Consider the following 22,422-nt stretch of genomic DNA (forward strand, 5'->3'; position numbering starts at 1 on the left):
TTGCCACCCCTAGGTTAGACAGACCCCTACCAGTTATACAACTATACCATTGAGTTTTGAACCTGCAACGTCCCAACACGAGGTGACATTCACTAGCTGCTCCTACCAGACAAGGGAAGCCCTGTGATTCATAGATTTTCTCATGATCCCATGATTGAAAATCACAATCACAACACTTTCTCAAGATTAAGGAAACACTGGAAAGAACAAGTTGTGATAGTGGTTGCCACTTGTGATTGTTCCTGCCTTTGAATCTTGTGAAAGTTGGTCACAATATTGACCTTTGTAACCAGCAATCACAACTTTGAATTTTCCCAGTAGTGACTAAATCTAGCTCCTCCCTTAGCCTCATGGGTAGGCTATGCAAACACGAGAAAAATTTGCCCGGGAAAATGAAACACTTTCTTGGTCACCCTTCTCACGTAATTCAGATTCCTGTATTGCAATCTGCAAACATTATCTGCTTACCAGTGACACGACGACACGCCTATGACATGTATGAATATTAATTTAATATTTTTAGATATCATTTCACTGTTTCAATTATATTAAGAAAAAATACATTTTAATATATTAAAACACCAAACAATAGTTTTTTATTGATTAAAATGTTAAAATATCTGGTACAAAGGTATCTCTCTGACATAGCTTGGCAGGTTTTTGTTTGTACGATGAATATATGATAAGTATATATATATATATATATTCAATTTATAACCTCAAGTAGGAATGTTAGTGGACCGGGGCGGGGGACAAGGTCTCCACCCCGGTCTCATCCGGACCACCATTCCCGCTTTCATCCCTGCACGGGTTTGGATTTTAACCTCGACCCTTGTTTCATGTCCTCCATCCTCGATCCAAACGGGGGCGAGGCAGGGCTGGGTCCTGTTTTCCTTTGGTCCATTGCCATCCCTTACAAGGATTGAGGACGGAACGAGGCAGCGCAAGGTGGGGATCGGGACAGCGATGGGGAAAGCGTAAGTCCATCCCCGCCTTCATCCCCGCACGGGTTTTGATTTTAACCTTAATCCCCGCCTCCATCCCCGTTTCATGTACGGGGCGAGGCAGGGCCGTTACCCCCCGGTCCACTGCCATCACTAACCCGAAGAAATCGTACTCGATACGAAGACCAAGACCAGGTTGTGCTGCCTCCGTTGCGGCGCAAAGCTCCGATATTAAGACTTTCACATCCGGAGCTATTATGGGCTTAGATAAAATGAAGATACCCATAAGAATGGAACCTTGACCACCCATCTAGCTGCCAAGGCTCCAGCCCGCTACTCCAACCACCCTTGGGGCTAATATATGGTAACTAATTACTCTCATAATTTTTAGAGGACCTCTTTGGTTCTTTATTGGGCCACAACCAAACCGAACTAGAGAAGCAAAACGGAGCTAACAACCCGATGCGACTCTTTCAAAGCTGCGTCGACGAAGACTCGTCGTCACTCCTCTCCCTGCGATCCTTCACCGTCCGACTTCCACAACGACACGGTCGTCCTGTTCCTCCGTTCGAGCCCTAACTGTAACCTACGACCGAAGGGGCTACTCGGGTTCATGGCTCTGCCTCTGGCGGAGAGCCTGATTGTGTTGATCCTTCTCGCGTTGTCCCTCCTCTTCATCGTCTTCCTCTTCTTCTGCAAGCCGTGGCGTTTCTTCTCCTGTTTCTCCGCCAAGGTACGACGTTCCTTACCGCATTCTCTCGTTAACTTCTCAGAATGGTTTCGTTTTCGTTGAGGAAGAAGGGTGTTGTTATTTTGTTCTTGTTTCGATTGAATTTTGCTGGATGGATGGACGGATGGGTGTGCCCGCTTAGGATTTCCATCTCTTTCTCGACGATATGAATTCCGTAGTGCGAAGAGCATATAGTGAATATCGTTTATGATTTTTGGGATCTTCGTCGACTGTTCCTGCGAAACTTTGAGACCGATCTGAGCGTTCTTCTCCCTAATTTGCAATTTTTTTTAATGAATAAGTTGCGTTTTGTTTGGAAGAAAAAGAAATGTAGCATTTTTAAAAGAAGAAAAATGGAAATGCCTTGGAAGCAAGTTTGGGATTCCAGAGATCCAGAAACATCCTTATTGATTCCAGAAAAAGCGAGGATTGCTTTATAGACTAGTATGCGAATTTTAACTACACAAAATTTGAAGACCATTGGTCTTTTTGGTTGAAGGTGTTTTTACTGCTAGATTGGTCAAATTGAGGAACATGTCAAACATTCTATGGCTGCTTGAGGTTGAAAGTTGAAACAATCTAAATTGATTATTGAGTGCTTCCACTTATTTCAGTTGGATGCTTATATTATCTTATGGTTCACATTAGGGAAGAAGGGCAACGAAGATATCTGCATGTGTTCAATATTGATGTCAATGGAGGGGAAGAAATATCTCAAAATGTCACTGATGCTTTTGCTAATTTTGGAAACTTGATTATGGCATTATCATGAGGATATTTAGTAAGGTTGTTGTAGGTGTATTCACTACCACCATCGCTTTATAGGGTAAGGATTTCTCAAGAAAATTGCATTTCAACACAGGATTTGAACTTTTGAAAAGTAGGCAAGACTTGATATTTGGATCTCAGAAAGAAGGTCCAAGTATAATGCATATAATCATCCACAAAGATTGGATATAAATTTTGTCATAGACATAAGTGGAGCTGATCCCTGAATATTAGGACATACTAACTCAAAAGGGTGAAGTTCTTTTATTAGATAAACTGAAAGTAAGGTCATGACTCTTGCAAGTTTCACAAAAGGAATGAGAAAAAAGACACTTTGGATGCTTTACTTCATAAAAATAAGTCCTTTATTATAAAGAATATCTGTCAATGCTACAATGATCCAATCTTCTATGCCATAACAACTTTATTCAGATCACCTAAGCTGAACAAATGAAGAGAAATTGCAGTAGGATATGGATGTGGCCCGCACACCAGGAAGAGCTTCATCAACAATGTTAAGGTTTTCACATTTCCTTCCTTCATGAACATCTTCTTCATGTGATCTTTCACAGAAACAAAGGAAGTAGAAAAGGAGATGTGAGAACTAGTTTGATCAACCAATTACAAAACTGAAATAAGATAACGCATGCACTAGGAACAGAAGAAAGAAATTGCAGAGGCTTTGAAGAAAATGAAATCAAGTAGGGCACTTGGCCCAGATGGTATACCTATCGAGGCTTGAAAATGCTTGGGTGAGAAAGGTTTAGAATGATTGACAAATCTTTTTAACAAGATTTGGCGGACAAATAAGATGCCTAATGAGTGGAGGAAGAGTACTTTGGTGCCTCTATATAAGAATAAGGGTGATATACAAGATTGCACAAACTATCGTGGTATAAAACTCATGAGTCATACTATGAAACTTTGGGAGAGGGTGATTGAGTATAGGTTGAGGAAGGTTGTCATGATATCGGAGAATCAATTTGGTTTTATGCCTGGAAGATCAACTATGGAAGCTATACATCTTCTTAGACAACTTATTGAGAGATATAGAGAGAGAAACAAAGATTTGCATATGGTTTTTATTGATTTGGAGAAGGCATACGATAGAGTACCTAGGGATGTTCTCTGGTGGAAAATGATGAAGAAAGGTGTTTCTCTCAAGTACATTAGTATAATTAAAGATATGTACGAAGGAGTAATAACCAATGTCCGCACTTGTGGAGGGGTGACAACCAATTTTCCTATAACGGTTGGGTTACATTAAGGATCTGCATTAAGCCCTTTTCTATTTGCTATAGTGATGGATGAGCTTACGAGATCAATTCAAGAAAATGTGCCATGGTGTATGTTGTTTACTGATGATATTGTTTCGATTGATGAGTCTAGAGCTGGGGTTAATGCTAAGTTAGAATTATGGAAACAGACATTGGAAGCAAGAGGTTTTAAGTTGAGTAAGAGTAAGACAGAATATATGGAATGTCAGTTTAGTAAGCAACGGAGTAGTGATGGGAGTGTAGTGAAGCTTGGTGAGCAAGAAATACCACTGAATGATTGTTTCAAATATTTGGGATCTATCATTCAAAAGTATGGAGAAATTGGTGAAGATATAAATCATAAGATAAATGTTGGGTGGATGAAATAGAAAAGTGCAACTAGAGTGTTGTGCGATCGTAGAATGCCATTGCGGTTGAAGGAAAAGTTTTATAAGACGACAATTAGGCCCGCTTTACTATATGATACGGAATGTTGGGCTGCCAAGAGACATCATATTCAAAAAATGAGTGTAGCTGAGATGCGTATGCTTAGATGGATGTGTGGAAATACAATAAAAGATAAGATTCGAAATGGGGAGATACGTAAGAAGGTAGGCGTTGCATCCATTGAAAATAAGATGAGAGAGAATCGTTTACGGTGGTTTGGACATATTTGGCGAAGGCCTAATGATGCTCCAGTTAGAAGGATGGAGAAATGGAAAAATATATTAGTTAAAAGAGGTCGGGGTAGGCCTAAGAAGACTTGGATGGAGATGATAGGAAAGGATATGAATGCTTTGAACCTCACCGAGGACATGACATTTGATATAAATGATTGGAGGAGAAGGATTGATGTGGAAGACCCAGAATGATTTTCTTTTTTGGTTCATATCGCCGACCCCAATTGTTTTGGGATGAAGGCGTAGTTGTTGTTCTTGTTTGTTGTTGTTGTATGCACTAGGAACAGAAGAAATATTAGAAAGATGATGCTAAAAGAGGCAGAAGTTGCAACACTCCTTATCTGAATAATGTGATAATGTTTTCCCTCATCAGTGACCACCTTTTCCAAACCATGATAAGGCACAAAATTAAGAAGTTTTCTGGGATCCTCAGTGACATGAAGTGTTGGTCCAAAACCTAAAAATGACTCATTTTGCTGAAAAGAAGAGGATTAAGAAGAACATTGTGCATGCTGTCAAGAATGTGAACTTATAGCTGCGAAGGATTGCCTGCAGGATTGTGTTGTACTCCAAGCTGGTTAAAAGAAATGATTAATGTTGAGATCCCATAAGAGAGCTTGCATAAGATGCCATGTATGGAAAGGTAGGAATGCTGGTTGGCAGTCTTTGAACACAAAGATATGGTGCTGGTCCCATTGTGGACAATGCTTTGAACATGTGGTAGGTGTCATAGAAGGTGGTTGGTAACTAGAGACATATCTCTAACAATAGTTCGAATAAGTATATCCTTCATTGTATATCTGACATGTAATTCCAGTAGCTCTAGGTGTACCAAAAAATATAAGATCAAAGAGTGCAAGAAGATGACCTTTCTCATAACCTTGTTGAGCCTGCCTGAAGTTATTGTCTGCCTCCACCTCTTCGACCAGCTGTCATATTATCATGAAAAGATGGAGTGAAGGTTGCTATAATCATAAGTTTATGGTCTGGAGCTGAATCTTCTATCTTCGACATTGATGCTAGATTAAACATAGACTCATATTCCAGCAACATGGTCTTCAACTCATCAACATTCATAGTGATGTCATCATCTCTGATAGGGCTTCCTATGGCAGCTAACTGATCCATGACAGACTTAGGTTTGTAGATATGTCCGTCTTTGTAGAGAACCCCATTTCTATCTTTCTTATGTTTTAGAGAGCTTTATCAAAGTTCCATCTGAATTAGGGTTTGGTGGAACCCACCTTTATATGGGTGTAGAAAGTCATGGAAGCATTACTTGCATAGGGTCTTATCCAGTCAACAATATCCTTCCCTAGACTCATGAGGAGGACTTCCCGTTAGTGGATTTTTTTGAGCAATTAAGGTCATCATATTAGCCAACTCCTTGATTAATTTTTGTAGACTATATCGACATGTCGTTGGAGGTTATTGATATAACTGCTCCCGTAGCTTCTTCTATAAGAGCATATTTAACACCTTCTCGCACATCTGGCACTCATTTATTTCTCTTAAGTCTAATAATTTCAGTAGTGGTTTTTATGATTCTTACATGAATACCCATACTATGAACCAGGCTCTCTGATGCCATTTGTTGAGAAGCAATGCTTTACCATCTATGTAAGAATCAATAGAGAATAAAATACCACAAGAAACAAGCTAACCACAAGATATGACTTTTTAAGTGAAAAATCCGTTTTAATCAAAAGGAAAAACCACGATGTAGTGCCAGTAAAATCCACTAAGAAAAATATTACTAATACAAGATACTGTCTCGAGTCAATGTGATTTAATTCAAGGATTTACAAGAGGAAAAGGTTGTCTAAAACTGATACATGCATCTCAACTCAAGGACTACAAAAAAAATAAATTTAGGTGGTACCTCTAAGATGAGACCAATCTTCTTTCTAGTTTTGAGCTTCATCGAAGATTCTGTCAATGGGTAGTATATCATTGACTCTTGAGAACACTCAAGACTCCATGATATCTCTCCTCTTCCTCATACTCTTCTATTGCTGTCACCATTGCCATTGAATGTATCTCTCTTGGGCATGTATCTTTCATGCCAATGATAAACCCACAATAAAGGTATACCTGTAACGCTCCAAAATCGTGGACTTGAAACCTTTTATGAAAAATGTTGAAAGCTTTGAAATCAATCGTTTATCAGAGTTTAAAACAGAAGTTCAACGGAAGATCAGGTTCAAAACAGCAAGTCCCTAGACCTTGGGCGCATTACAACCAAAAGCAGATTACCCCTTACAAACCGATTTGCAATTCAAATATATATATATATATATATATATATATATATATTTGATTAAAATGAAATGAAGAACCACGTTTTGGTAATACAGTTTTAGAAATCCAGAGTTCTAATCAAAAGAAATGCTTTCAAAGAAACCTTATACCACATCTATCAAAAGTATCCCAGGAGCGCAACGTCAGGAAAGGGCATTGCCTTGAATGCATCGCGTCATCGTGCCATCGCAAGCTGTATAACCTGTTTACCACTTGCCCATGAAATGGGTCAGTCTCACAACAGACTAGTAGGGGTGCAAAAGACAAGAAAGAACAAAGGCTACAATAAGTAAGATAATTCGCTAGATCAAGCAGGAAAAGCATGACTAGCAGATCTAACAAAAGGTGTTGTGAAGTAAGCAAAGCTCTAGTAAGGCAAAAAGCTACATATAAGAGCAATAAGGATTATAGTGCTAGACAAACAACTATAGCGATCCCCTAGATTCTAAGGTGAAGAGTGCCTAACTCTATTCATCAGGCAAGCAAAGCAATTGAATAAGACGAACATTCATAAGGATGCTCGCAAAACATACAAGTACCATTGGATGGCTCAGTCTATCGACAAGTAGCTACATTAATTGTAAGGCACAAGTTATTGCATCACAAGCAATTCATAAGCTACACAGGGTAAGCAATCAACTAGTATGAGAAGCTAGTTATTACTAAGCAAGGAACTGCGTAGGCAATTTAACCAACAAGGGTGACGCCTCGACAAGCGTACATAGCTCAACAAGTAGCATACCGAACTACCGAGCTAACAAGCAAGCAAGCAATGCACGTCACAACGTGCATATCTCATGATCATGTGTATAAGTTATATCTTGTCTCATTATTGAGCAGGCCGTTGTGGGTACGCACAAGGCAAAACATAGAAACAACCGAGATCGATTCGGGGGTCCATTATGCTATGTATTTTATTATACCCCGAATGACTGACTGAGTCCGCTTCCTAAGGGGACGACCAGTGACCAAGAGAGTAAATCCTCAAAGGCAAACAAAGGCCCAATGGATGCGCATCCGTACTTCTGCAGAAGTGGCCTAAAGGATTTCCCCTAACCTCCGATGACTGGAGAAGGTCGGATCTTTGCCCGAGATTGCCATTAATGACTGTCCATCGGAGTTTTGTACCATCCATCCTCTCTCTTGATGAACCGTCCCGAATGAGCACGACAGAGGGTTTCTTAACCGCCGTCCCATTTTACATGCTCTGGTCTTTCAACCCAATCAAGCATCTTGCCTGTAAAGGCGCATGATTATTATTTAGGTGAGTTATACGCGCCATTGCGCGTTCGAGGCAATCACACACTTCTCATCCTACTCACCGCAGTACGCATCATACCTATTCAAATGTATAATCATGATGAAAGGAGTCAATCCATAGTGAGGGCAGAAACATCACTCTTGTCATCTCAAACACATGCCATTGCATGTTCGAGGCAGACATAGACCTCTCATCCTACTCATCGTAGTACGCAACGTACCTGTTCAAAAGTACAACTACGATGAGAGGGGTATGGATCTCTCGCAGGAAATCCCAACACTTCTGCTTTACAGAATCCTACAGTGAACTCATTCCAGTTCCAACTGATCGTGCTCGGGTCCTTTAGACCATCGCAAGCAATCTGCCTATTAGGCGAAATCAACATAACAAGATTAGCTTAATGTGTCAATACACGCTTAGAGGTTACTATAGACCTCTCGTCTTGCTCTTCGTAGTCCAAACATATCGTACGTAACCAAAGGTACAACTACAAGAGGAGGAACATGAATCCCTCGTAAGAGATCCAACAATACCTTCACGAAGGAAGGCGCTACAATCATGGTTGAACCAGAATGCCTAGAAACTAGGTCTCGTATCAGAGGCGAGGTAACGCCGATCTAACGATGGCGCAAGTACCTCGCTAGGATCCCCGCCCTACTCGTGCACAGGCTTCTAAACAAGGCTATCTGAGTCGTATCGGATAGGTGGACTAAGGTTGTGACACACCTTTCCTAAATACATCAGTGTGAGAGATTCAACTGCTATCTCTGCTATATATCCTAAAAATAGGTTTGCACCTAAGACGATGTCTTTGGAGAATCGAAGTGCATAAGTGTGTGTCGTGGCTTGTAAGACAAGTGAAACGATATACACTATGCACTCGAAGCTGCACTCAGGGAGTGCAAGCTGATAAGGGACAAACCCGTGCACATACTAATACAATGGCAAATCGAGAGACAAGACTCGATGGGTGAAGCCGCACTGCGAGGGTAGAACGCTAGAGCTACACACGAGGTATGAGATCATACCTCGATCATCGTAACACACAAGTAGGCAACTGCGTAAGCAACTCGAGAAGTATAAGATCCTATACTGACTACGCAAGCGTAAAGGACGACTCGCGAGGTATAGGGTTGCACCTCGATAACGATAAGCGTAAGCAAGTAAAGAAACATACTACAGAGATCAGAATACATACACGAGCAAAGCATATGCGCGAAGTGCGACAACAAAGTAAAGACAAATACATACAAAGGTATGTGCAAGAGTAAGCACGACAACACAGGAAAGTAAAGTACGGAGAGTAAAGCAGAAGCAAAGCCATGGCGCATAAAGCGCGAGGCAACAAGTAAATGCAGGAAATAAAGTGCAAGAACGTAAAGGAGGACCAGGATGTCCTGGAGAACAAGGCAGACATAAGCAAGTAAATGCCAAGGCGCAAAGCGCGGGGCAGCAAGAAAGTAAAGTGCGGAAAGTAAAGAGGACAAGGATCGCGAAACCGCGTCCTTAAGTTAAAAGACATGGAATATAAAGACAAAAATGGAAAGCCTAAGCACATATAGCGCGACGGCGACAGAAAAGAAAGTGCAAGAAAGTAAAGAGGACAAGGATCGCGAAACCGTGTCCTTGAATGTAAAGACATACATATATATATTATACGTATACATATATCATCCTCTTTTAGTTATCTTCCTTATTTTAGCATTTATCAGTTCATTGTCCTTTCACGCAAAAATCCCCTACCTTAAGGGGTTGCGGGTCCTCGTACGCATGCAACGTAGGCAAACGAGAGCTCGAGCCACAGAGGGCGAGCTAGATCCACCGTTCAACCTGGAAAGCTTAGATCGTTAGTATAAGCCGTAAAATAAACAAGAAACAACAAAGCAGCAGGGCCTCCTGCCTGTAGGAGGCAGAGACAGGAGCTCTGTATCCTGCAGACAAGGGCGCCAGAGGCAGGGGCCTCAGCCCTGCTCGGCAACAGCAACAGAGGCAGGGAGCAGGAGCTCCCTGTCCACCAGCACAAAGAAAGGCAAGGGAGGGAGCAGAAGCTCCCTGCCACAACAAGGCAGGGGGGAACACCCCCTGTCAAAGCACGAGACTGGGGCACAGCCCCCTGCCGGTAGCAAGAACAAGGCAAGGGGGCAAAGTCCCTTGCTAGAGAATCACAGAGATGCAGGGGACAAGCCCCTGCTCGAAAACAGGAAAGCAGGGGGGGCTTCGCCCCCTGCTGGCACAACGCAGGAGGCAGGGGGACAGAACCCCCTGCCGAGGAGCAACAGGAGAGCAGGGGGGCTCCGCCTCCTGTCGGGATAACAACAGAAGGCAGGGGCCGCCCCCTGCCAAAAACAAAGCAAAAGCAAGGGGGCGAAGCCCCCTACCGAGAATGAAACAAAGGCAGGGGGCCTCTCCCCCTACCGAAAAATACAAGGCAGGGGGCGAAGCCCCATGCCGAAACACAGGATGGGGGGGTAGGGGGGGGGGGGGGGTAGGGGGCAGAGCCCCCTGACAAACGACCCCAGGAGGCAGGGGTGAAACCCCTGCCGAAAAAAAAAAATAGGGGGGGCCCCAGTTCCCCTGTCGACCCACTGCAAAGAGGCAGGGGGGGTAACCCCCCTGCCGACAAGAGGCGACAGGGGGCTCAGCCCCCCTGTCAACCAACAACAAAAAGGCAGGGGGGGTAACCCCCTGCCGACAAGAGGCGACAGGGGGCTCAGTCCCCCCCCCTGTCGACCTACTCTACACAAAGGAGAAAGAGAGGGGAGGTTTTATACCTCGGAAAACCACGACCACGGGGGAGTCGAAAGAGTTCTCGGGTCAACAGCGATGACGCAGGTGCCGCCGAGGAGACGAGGGCGTCAGGGGAAACGGGAGAGGAACAAGTGGCTGGCCTCCTGCAGCACACGGGACGAAGAGGAGGGGAGTCCTGATGCAACCGACTGCCAGTCGGGAGGTGGAGGGTGGCGAGCAGGGAAGCCGGAGCTAAGAGGCCGTCGGTGGCTGAGGATGCCGGCTGTCGAAGATCGTCGTCGACGGGGTAGCGAGGTCGTCAGCCGATCGCAGCAGAGAAAAGGGGGGAAAGAGAAGGGCGGCCGATGGCTACGATCACCGGCGGCTGCAGCACCTCGGACGGAAGCAGAGGCTGACGGCGAGTCGTCGGTGCTCGGGGTCCCTGGCGCAGCCTCTAATGAAGGGGGAAGGTTCGACGATCGCGATCGCTGGCGACGGGGAGGCAGAGGGGTGAAGATGGTCGCCGACAGGAGAGTCGGCGATGCTCGAAGGCCGCTATCGGCAGGTCGTCACCGCCCTCACAGCAAAAAAAGAGGGGGAAGAACGTGGCCGTCGGCGGGGGATCGCTGGAGCTTGCGTCGTCAGGAAGCCAGCCGGACAGAGAGGTGGCCGGACGGAGCTGCTCGCCGGCGGCAGCGCGAGAGAGACGACACAGATGAGAGAGAAGGGGCGAGGGTTTTGAACCCTCGCTCGAGACGCCTGCATCTTTTAAAAGACACAGGTTCTCGAGGATTCGAGAACCCGGGTCCGGGCCCGACAAAGCGGCCCAGACCCCGACATGTGTCCGACACGTGCAGGGCACGTGTCTGACACGAGTCAGACACGTTTTTTTTTTCTCGGGTGTTACAATACCAGTGGGTCAAGTAGACCCGACCCGAATTGAGGAACTGAACCAGTTGGAGGTAACACTGTTTGAGGGCCTCTGTATGAAACAAAAACTGGTTGTAGCAAATTGGTGGCAGTTCTATGCTATGTGACGTGGGTATTGCTGGAAGGCCTAATTGGATCCAGCTTAGACCTGATTGTTTCAGTTTTGTTTGCTTTTGCTCTTTTGTCTGCTGTTATTTTTTTTTTTGTGAGAGAGGGGGTGGGATGGTCCACTCCTGTCCTCCCTTTTAAAATCTGTATGTTACATATGTTTTTTGGCAAAGCTGACAGTATAGATGTGATCTCCATTCTTGAAAACGTATTATTAGACTCTTGGATCAAATTCTTTTTAATGTGTAGGAAGATTTTATAACATAGAAAATTTCAAAAATTTTAGAACCGTTGATTTTTGGATCCTTGTAAAATCATATCTGCACATAAAAAATGTTTGATCAAAGAGTCTTTTCATATGTTTTCAACCATAGAGATGTGGAGATCACATCCATATGGTTTGTTAAAAAAACATATCTAACATACAAATTTTGAAGGGAAGGACAGGGGGTGGACTCGTAAGGAAATGAGAGCTTCCAATAAAGTTCACCAAATCTCCAAGGTAGATACACAAAACAGCCACAACATGATCCACCAAAGTGAACACAAAGAACCACAAAAAGGATTCACTTACAAAACCCACAAAAGGGCAAACAAAAGAGGCTCACAATCTAAAAAGTAATATTTTATTGATAACAAATTCATGCAAGAAGCATTACAAATGAGAGGGGATTTCACCCCTATATATACACAAAGAGAGGGCTCCATAGAGATGTCTAAGCTGGTCCAACGGTTCTATTTAGAGCCGTTGGACTAGCCCCAATGACTCTATTTTAACTAGTCAACCTTGTTGACTAGTCCAATATGAACTAAAAAATAAAAGAAAGAAACTAAAATGGCTAACTTAGTTATATATATGTATATATAAATACATATATGTATATATATGTATTACTATGTATATGAATACATTTTAACACTCCCTCTAAAACTTAGGGTTGGATAACCGAAAGTTTGCCTAAGAAAAAGTGAAATCTAGGAGCAGCGAGAGGTTTGGCGAAATCCGCTAACTGATATTCTGAGATAACATAGGGAAGATCGATAGTGCCATGTAAATACTCCTCTCGTACTTAGTGACAGTCTATCTCAATATGTTTGGTACGTTCGTGAAAAGTTTGGTTGCTGACAATATAGATGAAACTTTTGTTGTCATAATACATTCGTAATGCTCATGTAATCTGAATTCCCATATCAACCGACAATCTTCTTAGCCAGACCACCTCCATAGTACTTATAGCCATGGCTCAATATTCTGCCTTAGTTGAAGGGAGAGTGACCTGCTCCTTCTTACATCGTTATTAGATCAACGATTCTCTTAAGAAAACACAAGAACTAGTAGTTGAGTGTTGATTATTGGGATTACTTCTCCAGTCAACATCAATATAAGCAGTTAAATCTAAAGATGAAGAAGCATATACGAAAAGACCTCGATAAATGAAAGTCTTAATATATCTAATAATACACAAGACTACTCCCATATGAATAGAAGTAGGAGCATGCTGAAACTGGCTAGCTGTGTGAACTGCATGCGCTATATCAGGTCTCGTAATCGAAAGATAAGAAAGTGCCTCAATAAGCTGTCTCTATGGCTTCAGATTTTCAAGTGGTTCTCCATTATCAATTCGCATCTTAGCATTGAGAACTTCAGGAGTATCAACCTTCTTGTCATTTGAGATTCCATACCTGACAACAATATCCCGAGCAAATTTAGATTGAGTCAATAAATAACCTCTAGAAGAATAAGCGATTTCAATGTCAAGAAAATATTTTAAAAAACCAAAGTCAGTCATTTCAAAATGTGTTTTGAGAAGTCTCTTAATATGCTCAACTCCCTGTTTGTCTCCTCTGGTGATAATTGTTAAAATAGAAGTGTTTGCTTTTCTTTTGTTTCTTAGTTAAAGGCTTATGTACAGTTTACTTCATTACCCTGATGTAATATTGTAGTGTGTTTACTTACTAAGGGCATTGTTATCATTCCTTACTAAGAGCCCTTCTAGAGATAAAATGGTCTCTCTCTCTTGTATCGTGTTATGTTGTTCATCAATGAAATAAATTGTTGTGCTTTCATGGTTACGAACCCTAGCTTCTCTTGAGGTTGTTCACATGGTATCAAAGCTTGTATGCGAGCTAAGGTCAAGAGCGCTGTTGTTGCTAATGGTGTCACTATCTCTCGGTTAAAGGTTAGAGATTTTGTTGTTCCCTCCACTGTATCAGGAGGTCTCACTATATCTGATGTTCATTTAGTCCCTTCTCTTTCCACGAATCTTATTTCAGTGAGGCAGATCACTAAGCATAATTGTGATGTTGTGTTTTCCCTTTTTGAATGTTATATGCAGGATCGGTAGTCAGGAAGAAGGATTGGACATGGCATTAGGCACAATCATCTATACTACCTTGATTGGTTGGACATGAGTCAAAGTGATCAGATTTCTGTAATGAAATAAGCGGAAGAAGCCAAGAATGCTAAAGCATTCACTATGTCCCACACAGACAAGTGCAACAAGCACAAGAGAGGAAATCCACTAAGGGATATATAAAGGGCCTTATAAAAAGGCTACACACATGAAAAATAATATCACTATTATTGAAGAGGAGCTCTCAAGAGCAATACAACATACATGGGGGGGTTCCCCCTATTTATAAGAAAAGGAGACCAAAGGGGCTCCCAATAGAGTCGTTGGGAGCCCCCAACGGTCACATATGTGACCATTGGGGGCCCCAACGGTCACATATGTGACCATTGGGGGCCCCAACGACTCCATTGTGGGGCCCCTTTTCGGTATCCAAAAAATACATATTAAAAAATAAAAAGAAAAAGAAAAAACAGTAAAATAAGAGAAACAAAATAAGTACCCCTATGGGGTACTTTGTGAAATGACCATAATACCCCTATCGGATATTATGGTATTATTACATATGTTTTAACACCCCCCCTCAAACTTTACGGGGGAATGACCGAAAGTTTGCCAAGAAGGAACAAGAAGCGAGGAGCAGGCAGAGCTTTGGTAAATAAATCTGCAAGTTGATATTCTGAAGTGACATATGGCAGTGTAACTGTCCCACGAAGATATTCATCACGTACATAATGACAGTCCATCTCAATATGTTTAGTCCTTTCATGAAAGGTGTGGTTGCTGGCAATATAGATGGCACTTTTGTTGTCGCAACAAAGCTTCGAAGCACCGGTAATTTCGACTCCCATATCTTGAAGAAGACTTCGAAGCCACACAAGCTCCATTGTAGTGGTTGCCATAGCCCTGTATTCTGCTTCAGTAGAGGACAACGAGACTTTCTGCTGTTTCTTGCACCTCCAAGCAATTAGCGAATCTCCTAGAAAAACACAAAAGCCAGTAGTTGAGATTCGATCATTTGGGTTTCCTCCCCAGTCAGCATCAGTATAAGCCAGCAAGTCTAAGGAAGAGATTGGGGATAGGAATAGCCCTTTAGTCAAAGTATTTTTGATGTATCGAATGATCCGGAGCACAACACTCATATGCACAGATATAGGAGCATGCTGAAATTGACTTGCAGAGTGCACAACATGAGCAATATCCGGCCTGGTGATAGTCAGATAGGTGAGGGAGCCTATGTGTTGCCTGTAAGGCGTAGGATCATCCAGCAGAACTCCATCCTCCAGTCGTAGTTTAGCATTGATAACCTCGGGAGTCTCCACCTTTTTGTCATCTGAAATCCCAGATTTGGAACATATGTCTGCAGCAAGCTTCATCTGTGACAGTATATACCCTCGAGGAGAGTATGCTACTTCTATACCAAGAAAGTACCTGAGAAAACCCAGATCAGACATATCAAAATTATGTTTTAACATTAAGAATACCACTTTCATCATTGCCAATGATGATCATATCATCAACATAAAGCAGAAGGATGATGATACTATTACCTGCACGTTTAACAAAGAGAGCAGTGTCAGTATAACATGAACGAAATCCCAATTTTAACATGATAGCACTAAATCTATCATACCAAGCCTTAGGAGCTTGTTTAAGGCCATATAAAGCTTTTAATAACCGAAGAGTTTGACCTTGGTTAACATTAATTCTCGGCGGAGGGTCCATATATACTTCTTCATTCAACTGACCATTAAGAAAGGCATTTTTAACATCTAATTGAAATATAGGCCATTTCTTAGATGATGCTACTGCTATTAGAGTTCTAACACTTGTCATGCGAGCCACGGGGGCAAAAGTCTCCTCATAATCGATGCCATATTCTTGTGAATATCCCTTAACAACTAATCTAGCTTTATAACGTTCTAGGGAACCATCACTTTTTGTTTTGACTTTGTAGACCCATCGACATCCTATAGCTTTTTTATTTGGAGGAAGATGAACTATTTCCCAAGTTTTAGCCTTATTTAAAGCATCTAGTTCAACTTTCATTGCTTCAACCCAATGAGGAATATTTTTTGTTTGATTATAGTGGGAAGGTTCATAGTAAGAATGCAAGGCAATTAGACAAGCTCTATATTTAGGTGAGAGAGTTTCATATGAGACAAACCTATTTGGTGGAATGGATTCTCTAGAAGAACGCCTAAGAGAGGTTTCTTCTAGGGGTTCATTAAGCCGCAAGAATTTTTCTAAAGCACTAATAGGTTGTGCTTCCTCACGCCGAGTGTATACTTGGAGATTGTCACCATTAGTTGGTGATACATCCTTATCATGAGTATTTTCTAAAGATTCCGAATGACTCAAAAGATCATCATTTGAGTCTTCTAAAAGATCATTGATAAACATATAATCAATTTCATTTGTTTTTTCCAAAATTTCAAATCCATTTTCATCTTCTAAAAACGTCACATCTTTGGAAACAAATAATTTATTGTTCTTATAGTCAAAGCATCTATAGCCCTTTTGATTTTCACCATATCCTAAAAATACGCATTCTATTGCTTTAGGTGACAATTTATCTCTTTTATGCAAAAGAACAAAGCATTTACACCCGAAAATACGAAGACGATTGTAGTCGGGTGTCATATTGAAAAGTTTTTCATAAGGAGAGATATTATTCAATTTTGAAGATGGCATCCTATTGATTAAATAGGTGGAGGTCAACACGGCTTCGGCCCAAAAATTTTTAGGAATATTTTTAGAAATGAGTAAGGATCTAGTGGTTTCTAAAATATGTCTATGTTTTCTCTCCGCTAGACCATTTTGTTGAGGAGTCCTTGGGCAAGATTTTTGATGACAAATGCCATGTTGTTTTAGATATGATTGAAAATCATTTGATAAGTACTCTCTACCCGAATCGGATCTAAGAATGGATATTTGACTTTGAAATTGATTTTGAACTTTTGCATGAAATTCTTTGAAAGAAGTTAAAAACTTCCGATTTAGCATTAAGAAAATAAATCCATACGTATCTAGTATAATCATCAATAAACGTAACATAATACGAATAACCACCTTTGGATAAAACCGAAGATGGCCCCCATACATCGGAATGCACCAATTCAAAAGGTCTTGTTGTCACAAAAGTTCTAATAGGAAAAGGAGTAGACTTCATTTTTCCAAAAATGCAATCTTTGCAATTGATATCTTTTTCTTTACAAAACTTGTTTCCAAAAGGAAAAAGATACATTTTAGAGTAACTTGGATGTCCAAGTCTTTTATGCCAAGTTTCAATATTTTTGTCTTGGACATAAGTACAAAATGAGGTATTTGAAAGTGTTAAGTTATCCATAAAATAAAGGTCTCCCTTCCTATGGCCTTGCCCAATCCGCTTTCCGGACCGGAGATCCTGCACAAAGCACCCTTGGGATGAGAAAGATATTTCACATCCATGGTCGGCTATTTGAGAAACGGAAAAGAGGTTAAGATTTAATTTAGGAACTATTCTAACTTTTGGAACAAGAAAATTTTGAATATTTTTAGAATCAAGAGTTCCAATACCATTTATTTTGAGAAAAGTTCCATCGGCCGTAGAGACACAAGATAATTTTGAATTGGCGTGCACATTGGTTAATGCATTTTCATGAGGAGTCATGTGAAAAGAGGCTCCGGAATCTAAAATCCAAGAGTACGTACCGGGAGGTGATGATGAGGCAATGGCGGCACCGGAGGTGGAAGAAGTGACCTTTAGAATTTGTTGAAGAGCCAAGGAGATTTGTCCAAGAGTATCTTTGAGATCCCCGTTCTTGCCGTCATCTTCTTTGGTGGTGGATTCTTCAACGGAAGCCACCTTTGGCTTGAATGCCCCATTTAGCTTTGGGCAAACGGGTTTAATATGTCCCGGCTCATAACAATGGTGACATATAATCATTTTTCTTCCACCACTCCCTTGCTTACCAAAATGAGGTGGTTTGTATGTTTTAACATGATTGCCGAGTTTAGATACGGCAAGAACTTCCTCTATGCTTTTACCCATGTTATGCCTAGTCTCTTCTTGAGTAATCTCGGCAATAGCCTCTTCTAAGGGAGGAAACGTGGATCTATGGAGAAGTGAGGATCTCACTTGTTCAAATTCGGGACGAAGCCCAAATAAAAATTGAAACAATCTATCTTGTTCCATTTGTTTTTGTCTTAGAACCACATCCTCCATAGATACCCATTTAGGCTCTAAAAGAGCCAATTCATCCCACAAAGGATTTAGAGCACTATAGTAATCTTGTATGCTCATGTCACCTTGTTTTGTGGTTCTTACTTTTTCTTGCAAGAAATAAGCTCTTGCAAGATCCTTTTGGGTAAACATACCCTTCATAAAAAACCAAGCTTCATTTGCCCGACGGAATTTTGCAATATTTGCACATACCTTGAGTTCGACATTATTCATAAACCATGCTAGGATTTTCGCATGGTTGCTCTCCCAATCTTCCATTTGATGATTATAATCTTCAATGGCCTTGAGACGAGCATCGCCTTCAAGTGCTTTCTCTTGATCTCCTTCCATCTTTGTGAGCTTAAGTTGGGGTTCCGGAACGGTTCCCATTACATAACCCCAAAGCTTCTTGCCTTTGAGATTATTCTCCATTGCGGATGCCCACATCATGTAATTTTTTCCATTGAGTTTGAATGATAGATCGATCTTGACTTCCATTGCTACACAATGAAGATGTGAGAAAAAAAGGAAGTAGAGAGAGACAAGATTTTACCTTTAGAAGATCGTATGGCTCTGATACCATGTAATGAAATAAGCGGAAGAAGCCAAGAATGCTAAAGCATTCACTATGTCCCACACGGACAAGTGCAACAAGCACAAGAGAGGAAATCCACTAAGGGATATACAAAGGGCCTTATAAAAAGGCTACACACATGAAAAATAATATCACTATTATTGAAGAGGAGCTCTCAAGAGCAATACAACATACATGGGGGGTTCCCCCTATTTATAAGAAAAGGAGACCAAAGGGGCTCACAATAGAGTCATTGGGAGCCCCCAACGGTCACATATGTGACCGTTGGGGGCCCCAACGACTCCATTGTGGGGCCCCTTTTCGGTATCCAAAAAATACATATTGAAAAATAAAAAGAAAAAAGAAAAAACAGTAAAATAAGAGAAACAAAATAAGTACCCCTATGGGGTACTTTGTGAAATGACCATAATACCCCTATCGGGTATTATGGTATTATTAGATATGTTTTAACAATTTCTCCTCAATGCATTGCTGCCATCTTGGATCCATCTGCTTTATGGCACCAGCGTCTAGGTCATCTTTACTGCCAGAGATTGCAACAAATGTTTTTGTCTGGAGAATTAAAGTTGTCGTATCTTACTATACTATGTGATACGATCCGATATGGACTGATGCGGTCCGATATGCTGCATTTTCCGATTCAGGGGGTTATATTGTATTGTATGGGCTAGTGATACTCCGATACATTGTATCGTACTGATAACCTTGGATGAGATGATTCACCGGGAGCATTTTTGACATTTAACATACTAGGGGCATTTTGGTTAATTGTAGAGTTTTGCCCCTCATGTGGTTGAACCATAGTTACCGGAAGCGTCTAGGTAGGTGGGCAAGCGCGCTTCCCCGAAGCGTGAAACGTCGCGCTTCCGAAATGCGCGGGGAAGCACCATTTTCAAATGGGAAGCGCGCTTCCCTTTTATGGGAAACACGCTTCCCTTTAATGGGAAGCACACTTCCCTTTAATGGGAAGCGCGTTTCCCATCACGCTTCTCCCTCGCTTCCCCCATTTTTTTCATTTTTTTTGTATTTTTATTTTTTATCTTTCCCCTCGCTTCCTAGGTCGCTTCCGGTTCGCTTCCGAGACGATTCCCGATTCGCTTCTAAGTGGCTCCACGCTTCCCGCTTCCTAAAATTTTGAAAGTGCCTCGCTTCCCGCTCATGCTTCCCGCTTCCCGTATCGCTTCCCGCTTCCTCAACTGGCAACCATGGGTTGAACTGTAATTTGTATTTGTTGTAACTTGTAGCCCAAGTTATGGTGTACTTCATGGATATTGGGTAAAGTACTAAAGTAGAAGTAGAGTTAATATTGTATAGGGAAATATATTTTTTGGGTAAAGTAGAGTTAATGTTGTATAGGGAAAAGTAGCATTGAAAAAGGTTGGGCTATTATGTATGTTGCTGCCCAAGTAGTCTCCATTTATAAATAAGACTATGGAGGACCCTATTGGGGATTCCCTCTTTGGGCTTTATTTGTGTAGCTACACATTTATTTTCTTCTCTGTTTGCTTTCCTTCATTAACAATCAAGGTTCGTAAATTCTTTCTCTCCTTTATACCAAGCTCCGAATGATCCTTAAGGTGGCTCTTCCCACATATTTGAGAGATACTAAATTTAACTTTACAGTTACAATGGTAAGGTCCAAAAGAAAAGTAGAAGGCAGAAAAGCAACTCTATGGGGGCCAAGCATCAGGAACCACACTAAATCTCTAAGAATGAAGTGGTGCACTTTAACAGTTCAATTGAACACAACCATTCACCCGAAACTTAAAGCATTGCATAGGTAAATTAGGTGCATTCATATACTAGTTTAAATGTAATAATGTCTGTGTAAACAGGGCATTGGGTTTCGAATGTGCCTTGGTGCACGGGTGCGTGTGCATTTTTTTTTCTTATTTTCTCAGGATATGTAAAACTATGGCTGATCCTTCGTTTTCTTTTCTTTTCTCTTTTCATTTGAAATCCTTCCACTTTTTGCAGGTTAATGACCTGGAAAAGCCTCTTGTTTCTGATGATCTGGATGCCCCTCAGGGCCACAGTACAAATTCTGTGAGAAATCATGCTTCAGAGGGACCAAGCACCCCTATCGAAGATAGCTTTATCTTCACAGACCTCAGAACATATGGACATGTTGGAAGGCAGATGCCTTCATCAGAAACAGGTGTAAACTCAGGTATATCATGTCTTTTTTTGGCTTGATGTTTAAGTATACTTTTGTTTTCTTGTCTTGTACATCAAACTGTATCCAGTTGACTTGTTGCTGCTTCATAATTTTCTTTAGGTGGAAGTTTGATGTTGGATGTGCTTCCTCATCCTTCAGATGACCTGCAATTTGGTCAAACAGTTAAACACACAAATTGGTCTGTTGAGAAGAGAAAACTTGTCCTAAAGGAAGAATCAAGTCTTGATTCTGATAACACCTGTGTTGATGAGAAAGACCGGTCTACATTTATGAAGGATGTTACAGTTCCAAGTACTCTTTGTTTCCTTAACTTTGTATGGTTTGACTGCATCATAGGTTAAACAAGATTGTGTTTTAACTTATTCTAATATGAATCTGGCTGATTTTATAGAACATGTCATCCAATCTTTTTGTTAGAAGTGCAGGAAGCAGCATCACCTTGGAGGTTATATCTGGTCCTTCACATGGACTTTGCTGCTCCCTGCAGTCATCAGATAATTCCAGATTGCCATTAATCATTGGCCGAGTCTCTCCAAGTAATCTATTATTGGATGATTCAGAAGTGTCTGGCAAACATGCCAGGATAAACTGGAATTCAAATGTGCGCCCCCTTGTAAACTTGTATATCTATAAATAACTGCTCAAATTCCTGGGAATTAGTTCATTATTAGATAGTTTCTCAGTTTCCTAAATTGCATCTGAATTCTGCCTGACAGAAATCAAAATGGGAACTATTAGATATGGGAAGTCTGAATGGAACAATCTTGAATTCACGTGCTATCAACCTCCCAGATTCTGAACTAAGGCATTGGAGTGAACCAGTTGATCTTGCAAATGGGGATGTAATAACTTTTGGCACTACATCAAAATTGCTTGTGAGTTGACCTTTTTGGCAATTCCACAATTTGCAAATTAGCATTTAATCCTTGACCTTTTTCATACCATTAGTTTACTGTATGGAAATGACATGCTACCAAACTCTTGTTCCAGGTTCTCCTACCATGTTTTGATGATCAAGATTATATATTTTTTTTCATGACTGTCTGAACACTTGGTTTTTATTCATGTTTAATATGATTTGATGTTCCGTTCTGGTCTTACTTTGGGCACATTCTACTTGATCCACATTTATTACCTGATTGCTTGTATGTTCCTTGTAGTTTCATGTACATATAAGGTGTTCTCTTTTTCTTGTCATCCTGGGGACAGTAATATTTATCATTAATAATGTATTATCATAAAATATTCAAAAGGCTATTACCTTAAAAGAAAAGTCCATCAGCTTTGTTCACTGTGTTAAAGAGTAGCTTGGAAGCTGTTCAAGTAACCCAGAAGCTCATGGCGATAAGAAATGGCACCCCCAGGTACATAATTGTCTTTTTAGAATA

At 41.3% G+C, this 22,422-nt stretch overlaps 1 protein-coding gene across 1 annotated transcript in view; it reads left to right on the forward strand.

The window, feature by feature from the left end:
• Nucleotides 1-1,416: 1,416 nt before the first annotated feature.
• The window catches only part of LOC149851289 (protein phosphatase 2C 70-like), an 81,374-nt gene continuing 60,368 nt past the window's right edge, over nucleotides 1,417-22,422 (forward strand). Inside the window, exons 1-5 of the mRNA XM_089999826.1 lie at nucleotides 1,417-1,677; nucleotides 20,833-21,025; nucleotides 21,134-21,325; nucleotides 21,460-21,635; nucleotides 21,751-21,909. Coding sequence (XP_089855952.1) covers nucleotides 1,558-1,677; nucleotides 20,833-21,025; nucleotides 21,134-21,325; nucleotides 21,460-21,635; nucleotides 21,751-21,909 — 840 coding nt within the window. The 5' untranslated portion in view covers nucleotides 1,417-1,557. The remainder of the gene's footprint in view (nucleotides 1,678-20,832; nucleotides 21,026-21,133; nucleotides 21,326-21,459; nucleotides 21,636-21,750; nucleotides 21,910-22,422) is intronic.

The sequence above is a fragment of the Nuphar pumila genome, chromosome 1, assembly GCF_984573655.1.
Source record: "Nuphar pumila chromosome 1, dmNupPumi1.hap1.1, whole genome shotgun sequence".
In the NCBI taxonomy this organism is placed as follows: domain Eukaryota; kingdom Viridiplantae; phylum Streptophyta; class Magnoliopsida; order Nymphaeales; family Nymphaeaceae; genus Nuphar; species Nuphar pumila.